The 22,473-nt window shown below is 37.2% G+C and overlaps 1 protein-coding gene across 21 annotated transcripts in view; it reads right to left on the bottom strand.

The window, feature by feature from the left end:
• DMD (dystrophin) overlaps positions 1 to 22,473 on the bottom strand; it is a 1,110,121-nt gene that overhangs the window by 105,919 nt on the left and 981,729 nt on the right. For all 21 annotated transcript variants that reach the window (XM_072349305.1, XM_072348356.1, XM_072348443.1 and 18 more), the window contains 2 exons: positions 14,450 to 14,528; positions 4,088 to 4,148 (listed from right to left, as the gene is read on the bottom strand). In XM_072349305.1, coding sequence (XP_072205406.1) covers positions 4,088 to 4,148; positions 14,450 to 14,528 — 140 coding nt within the window. The remainder of the gene's footprint in view (positions 1 to 4,087; positions 4,149 to 14,449; positions 14,529 to 22,473) is intronic.

Below are 22,473 nucleotides of genomic sequence, written 5' to 3'. Positions count from 1 at the left end.
ATGATACCTTCAATATTATGTAATTATATTGTATTACTCTATAAAGATACTCCTTGTACAGTAACAAAAGTTTACTTTTCATCTTAGCGCCTATAAAAATAGTTCATTTATTGCTCTCTTAGCCCCAGAGCTGGAAAGCAACGAATTGCTGGATGTAATGGATTGAAAACGTTGATGCTTTCCTTTTAATTAAGAAAGTAGGAAAGCCAGATGCCATCCAAAATTCTCTTACCCAGCTCATTCCTAAATTGAGCAGACAAGCCAGAAACCTCAAATTCATTCCTGGAGAGTAACAACATTATCTTCATAAAGCATTAATATTTCACCTGCACAAAAACTAACCTTACTTTCTTCTTCTCTGTAATGCTCAACAGTATAAACAGTCACGATAATTTATAATGAATGCAGCTGATAACAAATCTTAAGCACTTTACTTTCCACTTCAGCATGAGCACTGTAAGATTAGTAAGACCACAGTCTCTGAGTGCTGTGTAAGTGCCTCAGGAAGCTTGGCTACAAGCTCAGAGTTTTGCATTCACTCACAGCCCAATTTCAAACTTTGTTACAAGGTTTGGAGCCAAGGCCCCACAGTCCAACAGATGATAAAGGAAGGCTGCATTTGGACAAGCGTCTAGGAAACAACGGATATTTAACTGACGGTTTTATGCTAGACAGCATGATAATTTTAAGACTGAAAATTATGAGACACTTTCTTTTCATTACAATAGCTGCAATTTTGGAATTGAGAGTTCAGGACTGAAAGACATGAAAAGATCAGAATAGCTGTGTTTTTAACAAGTCAAATTATTACATTTTTTGGTACTTGGTAGGTAGGTTAACTGTCAGTCATGTGCCTGGCTTGCATAGCTTGCTCACAGCTTCACTCACTACATACACATCAGTACACATTATTTATTGATGGCGTCCTATGTCTCTCCCTGCTTTGTCTGACAGACATTTCCTACTTGCTTTTGTGTCGTACTTATCTACATTCTGCAGGAGAAACAATTAACCCAAGTGATTTTACAGCAGCTCTTTGCTTTATTTTATCTTAGTGGAATTTAATTCAGATAGATTCATTTGTCCTGTGTCTAAGTTGGAAAAAAAAATAAAAAAAAATAAAAGAAAGAAAAAAAAAAAAGGGAAAGAATCATGCCTTTAATCTGTTTGATTTTACAATGAAAACTGTGGGCTCTTGGCTTTTTTTTTTTATTTTTTTATTTTTTATTTTTTTTATTTTTCCTGTGCCGAAATTCTGCATGGTTACACAACAATTAAGAAGGAGATTAAGAAGCAAGACAACAAAGTATGCTTATAGAACTGGCCTGCTGTATCTCCCATGTTGAGTACAGTAAGACTGAAGAACCTAAAACTAACAAAATCATATGTCATGAACTGATACATTTATGGTAAGTAAAGTACTCTCATGGGAAACTGCAGCATGGAAGAGGGTCAGAAAGTGGGGATATGTTGCTCTTAGAGTTAGTACACTGCATAGCAAGTTTATATGGATAGTCTCATGTGGATCTTCTCAAGGAGCCAAATCTGTGCTCCTAAGAATCCAGCTTTGTCCTCAGCAGGACAAAGTTCAGTGAACTGCTATAATCTGTGTAAGAAAATAAGCTTTGCTGGGAAATAACTTGGAAAGCTTCCTTTGTGAAAAAGTACAGAGATGAAAGACTACTGTATTTTTGCAGAAGCGTTTTAAATCCTTCAAAAGAATGGGCACAGCAAGAGGCTGAGAAGACATACACTATTAACTGGAGTCAGCTATACAGCGGAAGAATAATGTCAAAGATTAGTACAAATAAAGAAGTCAACAACTACTACATTTCAACAGATCAGGACATCAGGAATACTGAGTTTTGGGGGGAAAAAAAGTAAATTGCAGACTTTAGTCCAGCAACTCCTCCCCACTCAAAGAAAACAGAGGTCTCTTAGGACCACATAGTGGCTACATTGTTTACTTAGAATGGGTATGCCATACACAAGGCAAAACAAGACTCAGAGGATATTGCTGAGTTTTATGTCCCTTCGTGCCCCAAGAGGATGGTCACTAGAAAAGAACTGGGTCATGCAACATGAGCAACTGCTTCTGTTGCAAAATCCAAAGCAGGCATTTGGTTCTGCTCTCTATCACTGCTTTGGAGCTGTTCCTCCATGTTTGACTGGAGGATAACAAGTGTACGTGCATTTGCATACATCGATCACAAGGGTAGCTCTTCTAAGATATGATTTATCCCTAATTCTGAAATTAAAATCTGCTGTCTTCCTACCTTCACTATCATCCTTTTTTTAGAATGCAAGATTTTTTTTCTTTTTCTTTTTTTTTTTTTTAAAAAAAGAACCTTTTGATAACACATGCAGTAGTCTTTGTTCTGCACATTTGTTTCACTTGCATTTCAAATTTTTGATGAACAGTAATTGCCTATTTTGCCTCCTTAAACCTTAAATTTAGACATTTTAATGAATAACTAAAACATCACTGAAGAGCACATACATGACTCTGCCTACTTCTGCTTTCCCACTTTCCAGGTCACCCTCAAATAAGGATAGGACCGAGGCCTCAAAGAACAGAACTGATATTTTTATCTTCCTCTCCTTTTTCAAGTTCATAAAATCTTTAAATGCCGCACTTGACATAAGGGATATACTGAGGAAACAAACAAACAAATAGAAAACAACACATAAAGAAAAAGCAATTGATTAAACAAATTTTAGAGAAATTTTGCATGTTTCAATTCAGAGTCAAAAGGGAGGGATTATTTCCTCAGTGGCACCAGACATTCTAGACAAGAATGTCCACTTGCTATTCTGGAGGCCAAGATACCTCTGCTGTCCTTGAATGCAGAAGTTTGGCTTCTCAGAACACTGAGGAAGAAAGGGGTGAAGCTGATCTGCTGTCCTGTCTCATCATTTCCACTAGGACCAGACCACATGAAAAAGTGGAAGAACACAGCAGCTGGTGCATCACCACTGTGCTGCAATTTTCATGAGGCTGACAGTAGGCCAAGAAACTATGAAATGACAGAGACTCAGAATACCTGAAACAGGCTGTACATTGTTGATAATTATATTTGCAATGGCAATGATGCTACACCAATACGATTTAGAGAAAAAAATACCAGCGTGAATAATCTTACGAAGGAATTATTGAAATAATAGCCTTAGAGGAAAGATTAATCAGCTGTTTAAAAATTAAAATTTAACGAGGGAAACTGAAAAGCCTGAGCATACCTAGCAGTAAGTAAATATCACTGCTGAGGATTTTAACATTAAGTACTGCCTGACTTAACAAAGGCTGTATCATTGCAAATGTGAAAATGATGAGATAAAACAGTTAAGCATCGAGGGAAAAACATAAAATGAAAAATAATAAAACGTGTATCACCATTCTTGTACACTGATGACAGAAAGAAAATTATGTAAGCACTAAGAGAGTGCTACCAATAGCTGCTCCTTCTTCATGGAAACTGCTAGAGGATTCACAATAGAGAAGTAGTAGTTCAAAGAACTGAAAAAGAATATACTAAGTTTAATAGCTAAATGGTATGGAAAACTGGGAATTTGTGTAGTTGCATTGAGACATGAACTATGAGTGATAAGAATAGATGAAAATGACTGAGGTCAGCTGGAGAAGGGAACAGATGTTACAACTAAGACTCATTCAAACTTGACCAATTTCTTTTTCATCTCAACAACAGTAAGTATTTTTATAAAAGTTGTAGCTGAATTTAAAATAGTTGTGCTACAACTCATGGCTAATAAGACATTTTCTAAAGTGAACAAAATAAATATTTTCCTTTGAACTTTTAAATAGCCTGAACAGAAGATGAAATGGAAACTTGATACAAAAAACTACTAAGGTAACTTATGGAGGCATAAAAATAAGCAACAAACAAATCAGTGCATCTTACAGTATTTTTAAAAACTAGCATAATTCTGTGAAATTTACTGCACATTTCACTCCTTTTTTCTTCCCACTTAGACAACATAGGATAGCAGTTCAGGATAATATAAGGAAATGTCCAACATTCCTCTTAACACCAAATGTAAATAGCAATAATAAATTACTCTTTATACTCACTTGATGTAATAGGGAACTTTGTTTGGCGAGATTGCCCTCTCCCAGGGGCCTTGGACAGAAGCTGTTAACCAATAAAGAAACAAATAAATAAGTAACTGCACATGTATATGCATACATACAAACACACCTAGAAGAGAAACATGGGGGTCAAGTTCAAAGCAAACAGGAAAGACAACGTTAATCTCTAGAATTACAATTTTACACTTGGCCACACTGATATTGGTCTGTTTGCTCAGTTGCCCATGAAGGCAGGAAGGATTAACCCGCTGTTCTGAAATTTCTGGGCTAATCTGAGTGAAATTGAACTCATTCAGCTGCAAAGATAAATATAAAAAACTCCTTGGCTACTAAACTTCAAGAGCAGATATGAAGCAGAGCCGGCGACCTATCTCTTTGCTGTGCTCTTCTATAGGCTTCCTTCTGCCAATGTGTGTTTGGCTGAGTTTTCTTCAATTTCTTTTCTTGTGTGATCAGCTCCTTACATCCATCTAAGAACAGAGTCAGATACTTGTTTACACTTCATGCTGAGTGAAGCTAAGCTGACATACCCTCTGAGCATTTTGTTTATTCTCCTGTTGACTTGTTCTAAGTGCAGAACAACTTCATTTTTATTTCTCCGCATGACTAACTGGGCTTTATTGACTTCCAATAACAACAAGTAATGAAGAAAATAACAGTGTGGGCACAAGAAACAGTGAGGAAATAACAGTACTCACTATTGGTTATCACGGTGTTAAATGTCAACATCAACTTACAATATAATGAAAATATTTTGTAACTAAGTCATATATAGAACAAATTGTTAGCAAAATAATTTTAAATAATTAGATTTTGTTAGAGGCTTCTTATAATTTGTGCCACAGTCTGAATGCTAGGTTGCTTCTTTCTTTGTTTGTTTAATTAAGAGGTTTTTATTGATCAAGAAATGTAGGACCACGGATTTCCTTTTCCAAAATAGTGATTTCTTTACATGAAAAGAAAATCTGGCTGGAAAAAAAATAAAAAAAGTCTGTTCACTTTCCCCAGTGTAATCCTTCTTTTTAGTGACCCCTGCTGTTCACGCAGGAAAAAAAATCATCTCCTGCACTCAGCTCGGGATCTTTTGGTGCAGTTTTTTCTTTCTCCTTCAAAACAGACATTTCAGTAAGGCCACTCCCAAGCTGCAGGTACTTAAGTCAACAAGTCCCTACACAACAGAGGAACTGCTTTATATATTTGTACCAGAACTGTTAGCCACATAGGAGTCAATCTGCAGAGAGAATGGAGATGGAGGAAAGATGTGAGACTTTCTTATAAAAGTAGCTCCACTGAGAAGTTCTGATGCTTTGGTAAACGTGAATACACTTGGATTCTGAAGGAGGACTGGAAGGAGGACAGGGAGCAAGGCAGTGTGAAGTGAGCTGGAGCCATTTCAGATGTGTTGGAAAGAAGAAGAGAGCAGGGTGCAACCTGGGCAGTGGGACAGTGGCTTTTGTGTGCACAGTAGATGATGTTGAGGAGCTAGGGCAAGGAAGGAATATGTCTGGAAGAAATCCAAATTTGGTGATTGTAGTTCAGTTTACCGGCGGCCTATGAAACGCCTGCCACAGCATGTTAGTAGGCCCTGTGGTTATTGACTTTAACCCCCAACAAACCATCTGCAGCTCAGCTGAACGTACAGCTTTCCCATTTCTTACACGGTTCTGCACTTTTTATGAAAGAAAGAAGAAATTAAATTTTAATGGCACGAACCGTGAAAACAGATAGCTCTTGAAGTGCATCAGCAATGCAGAATGAATTATAATGACAGCTCCCATGGAAAAAGAGTGCATTAATGCCATTGATGTGACATAACCCACACGTACAAAAGCACTGCACATTTTCCAATACCAATACACAAATACACACATCAATTACAGATAGTAAAGCATTCCTTCCTGGGACAGGCACTGACGTTTTGTTCCATGCTTGTACACTGTGCATTGTATTTTTTAAATAACTTTCTCCTAACAACATGAATATTGCCAAGCTGCAGTTCTGCCACTCTAAGTTTCTTTTCTATTCTTTCTTTAATTAAACACCCGAACAACAGATTGCCATATATTTTTGGAAGGAGTGCTTTTTCTGTTGTTTCTGAATTAATCTGCATAAGAGCTTAGCAGTCATAACTTATCACAAAATCTTACATATGATGATAGTGTTCTGGATACTTTGAAAGAGGAACAAATACTTGCCTTCATGAGAACTAAGTGCTCTAGGAATAATGAAATTCTGTGATGTTCTGCATAATTGGATTGAGTGTTCCTTCAGGAGATTGCTGTGAAGCTGTCTATAATACACTTTTGCTTTCCTGGATAATTCCAGCCTGAATTTGAGTTGACAAAATATGCGGTACTTTTTACAGCTATGCTGAGAGAATAATCATTTCATTTTTGGCAGTAGCCCAGAAGCTGAGAGCAGTTGTTTCTTATCGCTACATACCAGTATGGGTTTAGTACCCATTACAAAGCTCACACAGGTAATGGACATGTATCTGTAATTCCTGGTTACAAGCATTTTACTTGTCTAACTAAACACACTTGCTGGCAAACACTTTTCTCTAAGACACTGTAGTATCCGTGCACTCAAGAAGCAGACACTTTCCTTTTTGCCGTGTGCAATTCAAGAGTGTTTTATTGTTCTAGCTTTCACAGCATAGGAATCCATTACGATACACCCAGCTACTTGCAATGATGTCTACTGAAACTGAGTACCATAACAAAATACAGGACAGTTTAAGAGTGAATGTAAATTTCCCTATACTTTATTTTAATGTTACTCATTTTAATGGTAACCTAATAAGTTTTATTTTTCCTGTTGATGTTCTCATTTCTAAGACTTCCTTTGCCTATTGCTTAGCATAAGTAAACATGGCATTTTGTTGTAAGCCTACAACTTTGTTTGCAGAATGCATAATGAAACAGTAACATGCTGGCTCTAGGAACATCAGCCATGTTTTAATCTGTGTGGGAATCTGAATAAAATACTAACTAGAATGATACTATAATTCTGTATATGCCTACGTTGCAAAACTAATCTGATTAATATTTCCCTTTAACACAACAAACATCACAAAAAGTACGTGTATGTTGATTAACAGTAAACTATAATTCCTCAAGCTATTCAAAGAGTTAATTTAGCATATCCACTGTTACAAATTACTCACAGTAGACTTTACTTCAGCAGTGAGCTCACACCTCTATTGACCATACAGTGGCACAACTTTATACTTTCAGTTTTAATTACAGGAAAAATCTTTTGAGTCTTAACCATCGCTTGTGAGCTACAAGCACTGGGAAACAATTTTAACACAGAAACCATGAAGTCACACTTTCTAGTACCTATACTCCCTGCAGTACTATGTATAACTTAACAATTATTTTCTCTTAGGAATTTATTAAATTCATTATATATGCATTTAATTTTCATGATATTTAAAGTGGAGCTCTTCCATTTGTTCACAAATGACAAGACCTGCGCTACCTGCTCAGTGACCACTCTAGTTGGAATGCAAAGTGCTTAATTACATTCATGTTTTATTAACAGTAATAATTTGCTTCCTCAGCTTAGCTCCACCTGTGTGACTGCTATTTTTCTACCTGGGATGATCATGGTTATTATCTTTATGCAATCACAGAGCTAGGAGCTTGTTTTATTTCTACACATAAAATGCGTTTTCATACCTATTATTTTTACTGCAGCTAGTTATGGAATTGGCAACTTCAGATAAAGGCAGGCAGGAACAACAGAACAATGAGACAGTCTTTGGGTCTGCAGAGGTTTTGCCCTGCTAACAATCAGAAGTTTGTGTGTTTAAGGTACTTCAGTCTTTCAAAGAAGATGCATCGAGTGCTATCCCAATTACTTCAAAATGAGACCATTATAAAAGATAAACTGTTGTGCTCTACAGACTTCAAAGAGCTGGTGCTTCTCTTCCTGAGAGCGCACACTAAATCAATGTTTCTCCTCCATAATCAGTTCTTGATACACACTGGGAGGTGTGTGCCCAATAAGTACCCCCATGTGACAATGGCATAATGCAAGGGTTTGCATCATCTGTGAACCCTTTGAAATCCTTCGCAACAAACATCAGCATACTTCTGTTAAATATTATTTTATTCCAGATTTATAGAGAATTGATTTCTAAATTGTGTGCATTTATTACTGTACCAAGTGAAATAAGGAAACAATCAGATTGCGTTGTGTAGCACTGAGGCCTGCTGTTGCACTATGTAGCTGAGAAACTGAACTCGGAACACAGTGACTGCGCAATTTGGAAGTTACAAGGCAGAAACATCAGCCAAAACCTGCCTTTCATAAGAGCTACACAGCATGAGGTCTATTCTGCTTCAAGTCTCAGCTTGCTGTACGGCACACGTGAATAACTCCCAGGCATTTCAGTGACAGCTACTTCTCAGTTTGGACTCTGCAATTCTTAAATCCAAGCGAACACCCCTTACTTCCCTGCAAAGCCTGCAGTACTGTCTGTTGCTGCAAGACACACACAGGCGTATAAGGAATACATTATTTTCTGAATGCATCTGATCAGTTTGAAGAAGGGATTATTAGTCATGAAAACATTCACCATGAAGTCAGAGATGGTATTAATTTGTTTTAAAAGAGTTATAACAGGGGCTTTCCATCCCACATTCCCTACTGGAATCCTTGTGGCCAACTTATTCCCTACCTGCAGCCTAGGGTTGACATTGTATGATGCAACCTAAATACTGCATGCCTTACATTATGAACAGTATATCCAGAAGCTTCCAAAGGCCACTTTTAATGCAAAATATAAAATCTAATTCTCCATTTTCGTAAATGTCACACTACTGTAAAATGACAAAAATACAAGCATCTTCTTGTTTAATAAAGAAATACTGCATGAAATAACAGCAGAGCAATATAGTCTACATTGATCCACATATCCCAAGTTACAGATGCTTCATGTTTTTCTCAGTGGCTGTTGCACTCATATACTGTTAAAAATAAAACCTTTAAAATTGGCCCATCACATTGTTGGTGACTTTTCTGCAAGTGGAATCAGATAAATACAAAAATAAATCTTTGCTAAATACTCAGTTTAGCAAAATATACTAGAAAAATTCTGATAGATAAAAATAAAGACAGAAAATCTTTGTTGTGCCACAATCCAGGAATTTGAGGCCCAAAGGAGTGCTCTAAACTTGACACAATTTACAACTAATGACAACATGAACACATGGCAAAATGCATCAGAGTTAAACTTGTTGGTATAAAATACAAAGATTGCTTTTAGGAATCACAGATCCAATAATACTTCAAAAATATGAAAAAGTATGTTGTGGGGGAAATTTTGCCCTAGTAACACAGCACTTCATCCTGTGCACAAAAGGCAACCCATCTTTTGAGTCTTATATTGATTTAAGAGTGAAGAATAACATTGGATTACTTGCAGATTATTTACTATTGCAGCATACAGAATTATCCACTAACAAAGAATAAAACAAAAAACTTAATAGGGATGCTATCAAAAACAGGACAGGAATTTTCCTGATAACAAAACATTGCTTTAAAATTAATACCACACACTATTTTGAAGTGGTGGCAAATGAAAAACAGCAAATAAATATTTAGAATGAATTACCCATAGTTACCATTTTATGCTGCTTTTTTTCTTGGAAGCACTTTTATCACAAACACAGGATATTAATTTCAAGGGAAAAAAGTATGCTTACAGATGAATGGAATGGGAGAATGTCATTTTTTGAGAACTGACTTTATCATTTTGTTAGAAATTTGTATTCCAACGAATTATAGAGGCATGTTGGGTCATGCAAGATATACCTCAGGAGATGATAAGAAATGGTCAATACTCAAATTCTCAATGCAGATGCACATGCAGTCACTTTGTATTTAGACAAAAGTAGGGAAAAAAAAGAGCAGTCAGAATCATTCAGCTAGCTTGACCACATTCAAATGCTATTACAAAACCTCTATGCTTCCAGAGAGTTCTCAGAGTTAGGCTGATTCTTCTGAGACTACTTATCCTCCATCTTTTTATTATTCCTTGGTAATATTTTCTATTCAAAGCATTCACTGTGATTTCTAAAAGTATGAAATCATATATCCCACAGACATGGATGAATGGACACGGTCTTTGATGCCTGCATGTAAGAAGTGGTATCTGGAAGACAATGTATGATAATGTATGCAATGAGAAATAAAAGACAAAGATACTGCTGTTCACACTGAAAAATGATCTCTCAGGTGAATGAGTAAAATCTCTTAAGAGTCCTGGAACCCTGTCATTTTTAGAGTCAGATCTCTTAATTAGCAGGACTTACCATTTTACAGACATGTTGCCTGTGCAAGAGAAAGCTTCACTCATCTTTGCTTTGCATAGGGCTCTAAGTCTTTAGAAAGCACTCGGAGAAATCCAAGATTTCTCAAGAGAGTGGCCTAAATAACAGAAAAATTAAACAAAGTCCCAGACGGAAGAGAAAAATAGAGATCTGAACCCCAGGAGCTCTGAGCATATTCAGAGAAGCAGAGTCCTAGGCTATATGGACTGCTCCTTCGGTCATATTTTTCACTTCTAAACAAAAAGCAATAACTGCACAGGCATTTCAATCACTAGCTTGTCATGCAAACTGTTGGCTCCACCTGTCCCAGCCTTTCTGTTTCTGAAAGAAAGCTACTATAGCCACTTCACATTGAAGTCAATGCTGTTACTGCTTGGAAGCCTGGAAGTGCCTGGGAAGCACAAGCAGCATCTGGGATTTACTAGTTGGGGTCAGAGCTACCTACCAGTTATATCTGAGCCCTGCTCATGGAGCCATTCATTGACACACTGTGCATATGCTAGCAGATGGTCTCACACTGGAAGTAAATTATGAAGCTTGCTTATGCCTTTAAAAGATGCAATATCTTCCATTTTTTAGTGCTCACAAATGATCCACATGAGTGAGCTACCACATTACAAAAGGGACTGATGGAAGACTGGCTAGCATAGGAAATGATATTAAAAGCAACCTGTCATTAATCATACCTCTTACTTACTGCATCTCAAAAAACACGGTGTTTTGATAATACAGGTGGGCTCTCCAACAAGAAACAATGAATCTCATTCTTTGCCAGAGGCAGCATTGCAGACACAAATAAAGAAGTAGTCAGAAAAGTAAAATTATTCCAGAAGGGTAAGTAAAAACTCTCAAGTTGGCATTCTGTTGAAATGCGAACTCAAAGTAGGATTTCAAGTATTCTTTTTCATGCTTCAGTTCCTGCATATAGCTTCCAAATTAAGCATCACCATCCATGAAGGAATCACAGTTTTGTTTTGTTTTTTAATTTAAATGACTTTGCTAAATATTTACCAGTTTCTCTTTAATGGGAATACATATATATGCTATTTTTTTCAACATCCTGATTTAGATCATTCTAATTAAACAGCAAAGCCTTCCAAACCTACAAACTGTGAAATCATGATATGTCTTGTGGACGTAATACATTTACCAGCTATATCTTAACAACTATTCCTGCTAATGCTGAGAGCAAAGTGGTCAAGAATACTTGGGGAAGAGCTGGGACTCTGCGGAACTGGTAGAGCACAAGATGAGCTGGGGAAGCATGAGGGACAGATTGGAAGATCGAGACCTGAGGTGGGAGTCCAGCAAAAATGTGCATGAGGCCCGGAAAGGGGAAGGCCCACATGCTAGCAGAGTGATAAGGAAAAGTTACAGGAACAGCTCACAGAACAGGCTGTAAATGCTTAGAAGTGGCAACTACTGCTCAATTCCTTGCCTGCAGATGTGTCACAAAACCATGACAAGATGATATGATAAATAGGTCCTGTACAACTCCCCACTACTTCTGTTCCATGTTTTCAACAGCCATAGAATCACAGAATCACAAGGTTGGAAGGGACCTGCAAGATCACCTAGTCCAACTGTCCTCCCATAGCTTCCACAAGCCACTAAACCATCTCTCGTAGCTCCTCATCCAGACACCTCTTGAACACTGCCAGGGACGGTGACTCCATCACCTCCCTGGGCAGCCATTCCAGTGCCTGACCACTCTCTGAGAGAAAAAGTTTTCCCTTATGTCTAATCTAAACCTCCCCTGGTACAACTTGCAGCCATTTCCAAAAGCACCGATACAGAAATAAGACTAATGCCAGATGGCAAAGACCATGGTACTCCCTCTCTTAAAAAGCTACTTCTTCAACAGATCTGCTTCTGTCAGTGCAGGGATGTAGAAGAGTTATCTGGAAAGCATGTAAAAGCATACTTCCCTTGAGTATGGTAATAATGCATGATTCTGCAGAACCTTATGCTTTGGGGATTTGATTCTTATGAAACATGAGGCCTACAGATGCGCTAGTGTTTTTCAGTGACTGAACACATACACTTGGGAAGCATTTGGTGGAGACTTTCAGTATTTCAAGCCCAGGCTGGATGGGGCTTTGAGCAACCTGGTCTAGTGGGAGGTGTCCTTGCCTATAGCAGGGTGGCTGGAACTAGATGATCTTAAAGGTCTCTTCCAACATAAACCATTCTACAATTCCACGCTTACAAGTGCCTACCTTTTTCAGGTACATTTATGAATATGTATTTGCACGTTTGCATAAACGGCTAAGACAGAGAGAGACAAGCAAATAAATACACAAGATGTATATGCCCCTCACCCCTCCCCCCCCCCTTAGTAATTTATCTGTTTCCTAGGCCAGCATGCTTTCCCCTGGCTCTATTTCCTAAAGCAATCCTCAAGTGGCAACAAGTGACCAGAATGATTTCCATTGTCTGCTGGCCCTGGTTAGTGCACTTTTGTATGTACTCATCTGCATTATCAGCAAAGTGGTATCTGTCACGCAAGTTGCCAAGCTGCACTCAGCAACGGCGCAGAAAACAATACTGTGATGTTCGATATGATAGCATAGTTCAGATCATTCTATTCTCTTGCAAACTGCAACAGTCTTGGGTAATGTACACCACAATTTTCATTTCTGAGAAATATTCTTTCCCCAGGAACTAACTGTATGTCAAATAAGAAAAAGGTATCTCTTTACATATTGCATTCACATCACACACCCGTAACCCTCACACATTTCATTCTGGCAAATCTGACTTGTAGCTACACACACTGGGCAGATTACTAATTACCAGAGATTAAAAAAAATCAATAAAAATCTATTTTGAAAAATTAAAAGAAATTAAAGAAATTAGTCTTATTTCTTCCCAGACTCATCATCTGATAAGAAATATATATAATTACATATATATATATATATAAAATAAATGTAAGAAAAATGATGCAAGGCTGAACCACTGTGAGCCTCCATTGTGCTTCTATGGCACAAGATAGACTCTTGTTTAAAATTTTCCATTCACCCCACTGTCACTGTCTCTTTTTCTCTCCACTGCCTTTCTCACTTTGGCTGGTGGAAACATGTTTAACCAATTAAAATTACAATGCAGTATCAGCTGTAGAAAAGTTTGTCCTCTTCCCCAGTGTGAATGTAGCTGTACGATAATAGCAGCATCCATTTTTTGATGTCTAGATAGCTTGTCCCTCTGCATGGAGGAGCCATTATCCCGTGACTGTGTTCTGTTCTGCTGATATAATCTCTTAAATAAAGTTTCACTGTTTACTTTCTTTAATTGAAGTACAATAGAAAAGACATGGTCTTTGAAAAGCTTCATATTAGTTGCTGCCTTAGAGCTTTGAAGGTGTTTCAAGTTGCCATTCAGCATACTTCAAAACATCCTTGATGAAAGAGTGCATATGGAGGTGGAGTGGGAATGTTACTGGCAAAACTAATGGCACTTAGATTTTATGCAGAGTTGTAAATGTTTACTTAGCTGCAAAAATTCTGCCAACTTTCTCACTATGGTTTTGATCCTCTTACTACCCTGCTAAGTGATAAAATCCTACAAAGCCCATAGAAAAATATTTTTCTTGCCTGCCTTATTTTGTCCCTTTTTGGACCAGAATACTTCTGAACCTGAACAAATAAGGCAAATTTGATTATTACTTTCTCTCTCTTTTTAGTCCTTTCTGGGTTACAATCATCAGATTTTTATTTTTATTTTTAATCTTTTTATTTCATTAGTCCTAAAAGGGAATCTTCAAACAATGAAGAACAGGTTGGCAATGACAAATGTATGGACTGATACTAGCAGTCATTTTCCTTTTACTGTGGATTATGTGAACTAATTCTTATTTAAAGCAATAAAAAGAAGAAAAAAAACAAACAAAACAAAACATTTGAATGTGGTCTAAAATAGAAACTCAGAGCAACCATAATTGGCACACTACTACAATTAATTGAGTGTGCAAGCTGAGCAAGAAAAATGGAAAATTACTCACTGGTAAGAAAATGCTGGGAAGTAGGGCCAAAATCCCTGTGAGCTTCATGCAGTTGCCTGATGCGCTCATCAATGGCCACCTGTAAAGAGAGGAGAAAAAAAACCCATGACTTTCTGCAAAAAAGTAACAAGTAGCAATTATAGTCAGATACTTTTTTCATTAGAGAACATTCTGTTTAAAATTAAGAAGGCTCCTCCAACAATCAGGGATTAACTGGGATTTAATGTGTCTTTTTCAAAAGAAAGGAGGTCAAAAGAGGTTTTTCTCCCTAACTTAAATCGATGCTGGAACAAGTTAAAAATGAACAGGCTGATAAATAGAAATACAGCAAATTTGCCCGACTATTTGCACTTGCAAAGAATATGACCATTGACTGCCGTTACTGAAGTCAGAAACATTTCCCTATGTTAATGCTTCTACTGAACCTAGTGCAAGAGAACTTTTTGAGGGTACGTGCTTTAAATCACCGCATGAAATACAATCAAATTTAATGTGGATGCAGCAACCATATTTTAGAAGAATGCTGAATTGAGGGTAGACAAATCACATCTGGGTGCAAATATTTCTCTATTTTTTTATTGTTATTTTTTATGCCCTTGATCCTTTCTTCCTTGGAAAGAACATGTTATCCCTAGTGTTTAGAGTCGGGTTGCTGGACTGCATAGAAACAGAGACACTACTTTTAAGATTGGTTTAATCTTTACAGTGCAGTTAAGCATGAAGCAAGTAGCCAAGAGCATGCAGTTACTCTAAGATTCCACAATACACTGATGAAATCCACCACAGGCATTACAGACTACACGCTAAAAGGCTACTATCAATTAAATTAGGTCTAACTATGGGATTAGATAAATCAAGGTAAAATAATCAAAATGAATGACATATTTCAGAAATGTTTTAAATAAAGAAACTGGTAGGGGGCACATTCACCTAAACATGGCCCACAAGCAAACATCTTACCAACACTAGTAAATCAGGAGAAGGTGACTGGTCTGTTTCTTTGCATTGTCCTGATTGTGAGATGCATAACCAGGAAACAACGAGTGTTCATGAGTAAAAAGCAATCCACATTTTAAACTTCCAGGAATGTTTTGGTTGTTAGAAGTAGGAACAGTTCTACAATAACTGGGTGTGATCCCATTAGAAGGGAAAAATAATGTCAGGATTGACTTATTGTTTTATATGAATGTCTCTGTTTACCAAATAATCTCCAGACTCTCACATCTTCTTTCTGTAGACACAACAGAAATTTAACAGTAAGACTTCTTTTTCTTGCAGTTTCAAAACCAGCACTATGACCAAAAAGTTCTCCTCCTTCCTTAAGCTATTTTTTAGATGCTTTTCCTGCTGCTTTCTCCACTTCCATGCCTCCTTTCCTTCTCTGGCTTCACACGCACAGAATCAGTTCATTTTTTTGTGTGTTGTCATTTTGTGTGTTGCCACCAGCACCTCCATCCATAGCTCAGCTACAAGTGTATTACTTTGTCTTCCGCTCTTACTGGCCACTGGTTCTTATTTCTTTTTTGTTTGTGAATGCAGATTTGTTCAAAGTGGAATATTTATATTTCAGGGTGGGCATGCATAAAATAAGTCCTCTGCTTATTCTTTTCAATACTGATGATTGCTAGTGAGAGAAAAGTAAGCCTAGGAAAAAGTTGAACTCTGGATAACTTCTGAAACAGTTGGGCTGACGACAACTCAAATCTAGAGTAAATTGCATGGGCAGATGTTCTGTGAAGCAGTGCTTCATCACTTAGTGATGTACCATGACAGCTACTGGTATGGATGGTAGCTGCCTTTGGGCTTCAGTTCACATTGAATTTACCACGTAGAAACAACAAAGTGAAGTCAGGAAAAAGATAGACAATGGTGATATGATTGCTTCTGGCAATCAATTTCATTAGCTTACTACAAAAGCATAAACTAATATGAAATACTTTCTAATCCAGAAATGCCGTTGCAATACAGACTAGGAAGAAAATACATGAAATAAAAACATGTACAGATGGACAGTCAGCTGAATGTGAGTCAGCAGTGTGCCCAGGTGGCCAAGAAGGCCAATGGCATCCTGGCTTGTATCAGGAATGGTGTGGTGAGAAGGACTAGGGAAGTCATCCTGCCTCTGTACTCAGTGCTGATGAGGCCTCACCTCGCGTACTGTGTTCAGTTTGGGGCACCTCAGTAAAGAAAGAATGTTGAGGTGCTGGAGCGGTTCCAAAGAAGGGCATAAGGCTTGTGAAGGGCTTGGAGAATATGTCCAATGAGGAGAGACTGAAGGAACTGGGGCTGTTTAGTCTGGGGAAGAGGAGTCTGAGGAGAGACCTCTTCCAATATCTGAAAGGTGATTGCAGTGAGAGTGGAGCTGGTCTCTTCTCACTGGTGACAGGATGAGGGCAAATGGCCTCAAGTTGCATGAGAGTAAGTTTAGGCTGGGTACCTTGAAGACCTTCTTTACACAAAGGATTGTTAAGCAATGGAATAGGCTCCCCCAGGAGGTAGTTGAGTCTATATCCCCCTGGATGCATTTAAAAAACATTTGGATGTGGTGCTCAGGGACATTATTTAGCTGAGGGTTGTTAGAATTAGGGTAGTATGTTTAGGTTGTGGTTCAACTCTATGACCTTTAAGGTCTTTTCCAACCTGAGCAATTCTTTGATTCCATGATACTTCTTCTTGATTTTAGTAATTACTTTCCAAGAAATCCAGTAAGATGGGAAAAGTACTTTCTGACATGCACAAGATTTCTAAAGAGAATGTTCACTCTATGGATTTCCAGTGGGGAGTGGTTTCCCCTATGAAAATGACAACATCCAGTTTGCAATCAGAATGGTCTATAGGACCCCAGTGACATTTGCTACCACTGTTAGTTCACAGTCCATACAACTCCTTTAAGTGTGGCAAAGCCAGTAAGGCTTATCATTACAAAATACCCAGCAGAGATTTGAGTTGCTCAAAATTATTACTCTGAAATTTTTCACATCCTAGGCACATCCAGCAAAAAAGAAATAAACTAAACACCTCAGGGTAAACTTTCAAACTGAACAATCTAGGACATGAACCAGGAAATCTCTGTTTAGAGGTAGCTTTCTCAATACAGAGATGAATAAAAATAAGGAACTCATGAGTATACTTCAAAAACAATCACTTCAGAATTCCAAAGTACTCCATTTAGTTACCAAAAATTACCAGTTACTGACCTATTGTATACAACTGTACAGTGGAAACAATACAAGTATGGTATTGTACAGTTGAAATAATACAAGTATAACACACAGTTGGAATAGTACAAATATAGCCAGAAATAAATAGTCAGATGGTATCTAAGGAAAAGACTCACCAACTCTGGGGCCTTCAATCAAGACATGTTGAGGCACACCACCAGAACTCTACAAAGGAGCAACCTCCAGAAAGAGATGCTACATTACTGGTGGTCAGCCCTTAAATGGGATCTAGGAGAGATGGAGTCAGGCTCCACCCCTTCCGGAAGCATATCTGAATTACCTTCACCTGCACTCCCACAGCTGACTCATTGTGTGACTTAGATGGTTAATCAGAAGTTCAGGCTGTAATCAACTGTTTCCCTTACTATGATCTCTTAGGTGCCCAAAGATGGATTCACTGTTAATGTTAGACCAAAGAATATTATTGAAATTGTTCTCAAAGAATTTTACTAAGATGTAAATGATAAAATAACAGAATTCAAAGTCACAGTTACTGGAGAAATTGAAGAAACAATAATTACTTAAAATTCCTGACGACTGGGTACCTCTTCCAATAAAATCAACGTTGGATTTCGCGTTATGGCTGAAACTCTAACTGTTGGAGAAACAGAATTGTATCCACCAGTCAGAGAATCAGAAAAACAGAGAATGGTTTGGGTCTTCATGACTTCGTCATGATTCTTGAAAAAATGTTTTCACTTCTCATTTCATCACCAAGAACAATCAATAGGTAATTTGTCAACTTAAATTTTATCTTAAATTTTCCTAGGAAGCAAATGAAGTAAGTTGAAGGCCAGCAGAGACAGTATATCTATCAGATAGGTATACATAGATACAAATATCTATATAGATAGACAGATATCTAGTAGTCTACACTGTGCACTGAACCTAATACAGTCTTCCTTAGAACAAAATGTGCAAAACTGCAGTTGTGTGTGAAGAAAACAGCAATTTTATTTTTATTTTTTTAATCCAACTGAAACATTCATTTTCTTTACTTTATATGCAAGAAAATATATGGAATGTTAATGAAGTTTTACAATTAAAAAATACATTTCTCACTAGCCAAAGAAATCTCTTCTGACTTCAGTAGTCTATTTCTGCCAGTATCAGTTCAGTCAGATTACTGTGCAAAAAAGACACTGTTTTAAAGATACTGCTACCAGTTTGTAATATACAAGATGAACTGGATTAGGCTTTTAGTTATAACTCCCAATACTATTTCTCCACAGATAATGCTACTGAAAAATAAACAGTCAAATTTCTATCAAGATATGAGAACATGGTTTTAAATGACCCAGATCTTCTATTTACATCTATTTTTAGCTTAAAACTATTAGGATATTCTGTGATCAAGATACTTGACTTACTGCTTTTCTTCACTAGCATTTTTTTACTTGAAGAAACACAAATTTCCATTATTTATTTAATCCATGGTTTTGTGTTAAATTTATCTTCTTTCAATCAGAACAAATGAAGAAGTCACTGTAGAGCAATAAGCATTACACATAAAGCTGAGGATTGTAATAAAAAAAGCCCAAACTGATTTTAAGTGATATTGACATAGAACATAAAAAGCTTTTGCTAAACAAAATAAAACATGTTATTTAATGTCCCTTTCCACTAAGAGAGGAGAATTTAAAAACATCTGATGAAACACATTCTGTTTACCATCATTTGAATGCAGCCATGTGAACTGAATATATAATCAGGTTAAGATAAACAAATGATAACATAAGCAAAGCTATATAATGCAAGTGTTAAGAATATTTTCTTGGTACATTATCTAATGTAGGGATCTAATCTTGAAAGCACTTTTTGTAACAGCTCTAATGAAATCTGAATAAGGATTTGTTGGTTTTAACTTGAGCCAACTGCTGAAGTCTCCCATTTTTGCTATTTTTTTCTAGATTTTAATTGAGCATTTTTTTGTAATATGAAATGTTATATTGTGTTTATGTCCAGATTACAAAGCAAGCCTAAATAAAGAAGGAAAAAGGAAAATTAAATGTTTTGATTGTCAGTGTCTTTTACATCCTCAAAGAGCACCAGTCAGTAAGTATTAAGTAGTGGTGTAGTTGCAGAGCTACTTGGAATGCCATGACAGAGGAAGGAGGCACATACCCTAATACTGTTCATGTTGTGCCTGCAGAGAACGAGTGCCCTCTGCAAAGAGCTGTAAAAATGGTTTCTCTCCTGTTCTGTGAAGTTTATGTACTTGGCTGTACAAATTCAGCACTGTCACTACACAATGCTCAGCTGAAGCCTAGCGCTGTGCCATCCTCATAGCTTTGATTTTGAACTGAATAAGTTCAGCAGGGAAAACCACCTCCATGGTACCTACTGGACAGGTTGTCTCTGAATGTACTCTGCAAAGGGGTGGCTCTGCGTGTAAGTGAAGGTGACTGCTAGCTGGCAGTTTATTTGTGCTCATTATGCTTTGGGAATTCTAATTCAATGAACTTTGCAAGGCACTTATTGAAACAGGTCTTATTTTTGACAATGGCCACAATGAATTTGCAGCAATGAAGAAAGCTGGTGACCAAGTGTTATGAGAAAACATCAGGCAAATGGGGAATCTTACAAGTGATTACATGAACACCTCCACCTTCTTTAGCATGGTGGCAGCCCAAAAAGAGACTCTGATTCAGGCACCTGAACTATCAGTTAATTCACTTCTCTGTCAAAGGCCTCTGTTCAGATCTGCTTCTCTGGATCTCCTTTTATATGCTTAGAGAACAAATAACACAAAAATACTAAAATGTTAGCTATCCGTTAAAAGCTTCTTATGTATCTCCTTCCTGAAATATTCAAGGTCTCCTGCAATGCTCCCAAAGAGATCTAGAATGCAACTGCATTTGGCTTTTCTCGTCCTCATGCTGTGAATGACAAATGTGTGAGTGCGCGCTCTTGCACAAAAAGGCACAAATGCCTGCAGTTCTGCTCAAATTATACTGCACCACAAGCACCTTTGCTGTACCATAGCACAGTGCAGTCCAACTGCTGCCATACTAGTGAACCAGCTGAAAACATGCATTATACACTCATATGTTCTTCCTTGAAAATATTACCATCTTCCAAAGATTAGTTATTGTAAAAAGATTTAATAATGGTCTCCAGATTCTGATTTTTCCACAGCAATCATGTTTGTAATACAAATCAGTTTTCCGAGTACATTGGATAAGCGAGGGAATAAAGTGTATTACAGAAATGGGATTTAAATTAGCATCCCTTAACTTGCAGTGTGATGCTGTTGCCAGAACTGAAAGAACTGCTGGTTTTCTCCTAAAAGTCTTCAGAAGAAACAGCGTGAGGAGGAAGTAATCAAAACCTGATCTGTCTGTAGAGTGATTGCTTATTTGCATTCATGTGAAAAACAACAATTCTATGTGTGACACCAGTGAGGGCAGTACCTGAAAAGTCGATACGCTTTTTAAAAAATGAAAGTAGGAAATGAAATTTCTGTATGATTATACTTCACACATCTACGTACATTGTATGTACAATACTCTTCAGACTCACCCTAACTGAATTCCTAGAATCATAGAATCATTAGGAAAATTGCTCAAAGACCACCTGGTCCAATCACCAGCCCATCCATGTCTACTAAACACATCCCTCAGTACCACATCTACACAATTCTGAAACTCCTCCAGGGGCAGTGACCCCACCATCTCCCTGGGCAGCCTGTGCCACCACTCCTTCTGAGGAGAAAGGTGATGAATCTCTTATAAGTACTTTAATTTTCAATTTAAACATTTTTTTTTTTTTTTCTTCCTGCATTTTCTCTGCACACTCAGTTAAATTTGCAGTTCTGAAGCTAACTTACATTCTTTCTAGGAAAAAAAAAAGATCTTTTTATCTCTGATGTTCCTGGAAAAGAACAGCAGCTTCTTACTATGCCTATTTCTAAGCCAAATCATGCTATCGAAGTGTCTCCACTTCTTACTGTCATGTGCTATTTTGATAAGGGAAGATTAATAACACAGTAAAGAAAAAAAAAGTTCAATTCTCCTTCTTTCTGATTCATCATTGCCAGGTCTACTACCATGCTAGCCAAGCACTACAATCCCAACATAAAATGCAGAAAAAAAAACACCTTTTTTTTTTTTTCCTTAAAGAAAACGAAACGTTTTGTTTTTCTTCCTCTGAATGTTTTCACTTCTGAATACAATATACATCAAACGCAAGCCAATTTTAGAACATCTTTTAATCCACCAAGAACACAGCATAAAATAGGAAAAGGAGAATGGATTCAATTAGTTCTATGTTGTCAAATTACTTCATTTTCTAGTTTTAGATCAGTGATAGCAGAGTAGAGGGGTCAGGTAGGTCTCACCTTTTCAACTTAATGGAGACTTTTACATTGGAGTTTAACTTCTTTAAATTATTGCTCATTTGAAGCACAGCACAGCATAATCTCCTTTGAGGTCAGAGTGTTGTCCTTTCTGTAAGGCTATCTAAGGGTGCATACAGAATAATATATATACACCAGTTCTACAACTAGGCTGCCCAAATGCTAGTAGATAATATGACGGTGAAGTAGCAATTTTTACTGCTTATTAACATGACAAAGGAGAATTTAAATTAATATTCAACAAAGTACAATCTATAAAGAGTGAAGACAACTGTTAAGAAAAAAAATGGCTGAATATGTTCAAGATTCTGAGGAGAAATGGCAAGGAAAGAAGGAAGAGAGCAGGAGCTGTTTAGACAGCTATATTTAGTGCAGCAGCAAAACAACACAAACTGTTTTTAAAAATTTGCTTCACCAAAGGCTGTTCTCATGAAAAGCAAAGGGCA

Source organism: Excalfactoria chinensis, chromosome 1 (genome assembly GCF_039878825.1).
Source record: "Excalfactoria chinensis isolate bCotChi1 chromosome 1, bCotChi1.hap2, whole genome shotgun sequence".
NCBI classification, from domain to species: Eukaryota; Metazoa; Chordata; class Aves; order Galliformes; family Phasianidae; genus Excalfactoria; species Excalfactoria chinensis.
This window is presented reverse-complemented; position numbering and strand designations above follow the sequence as displayed.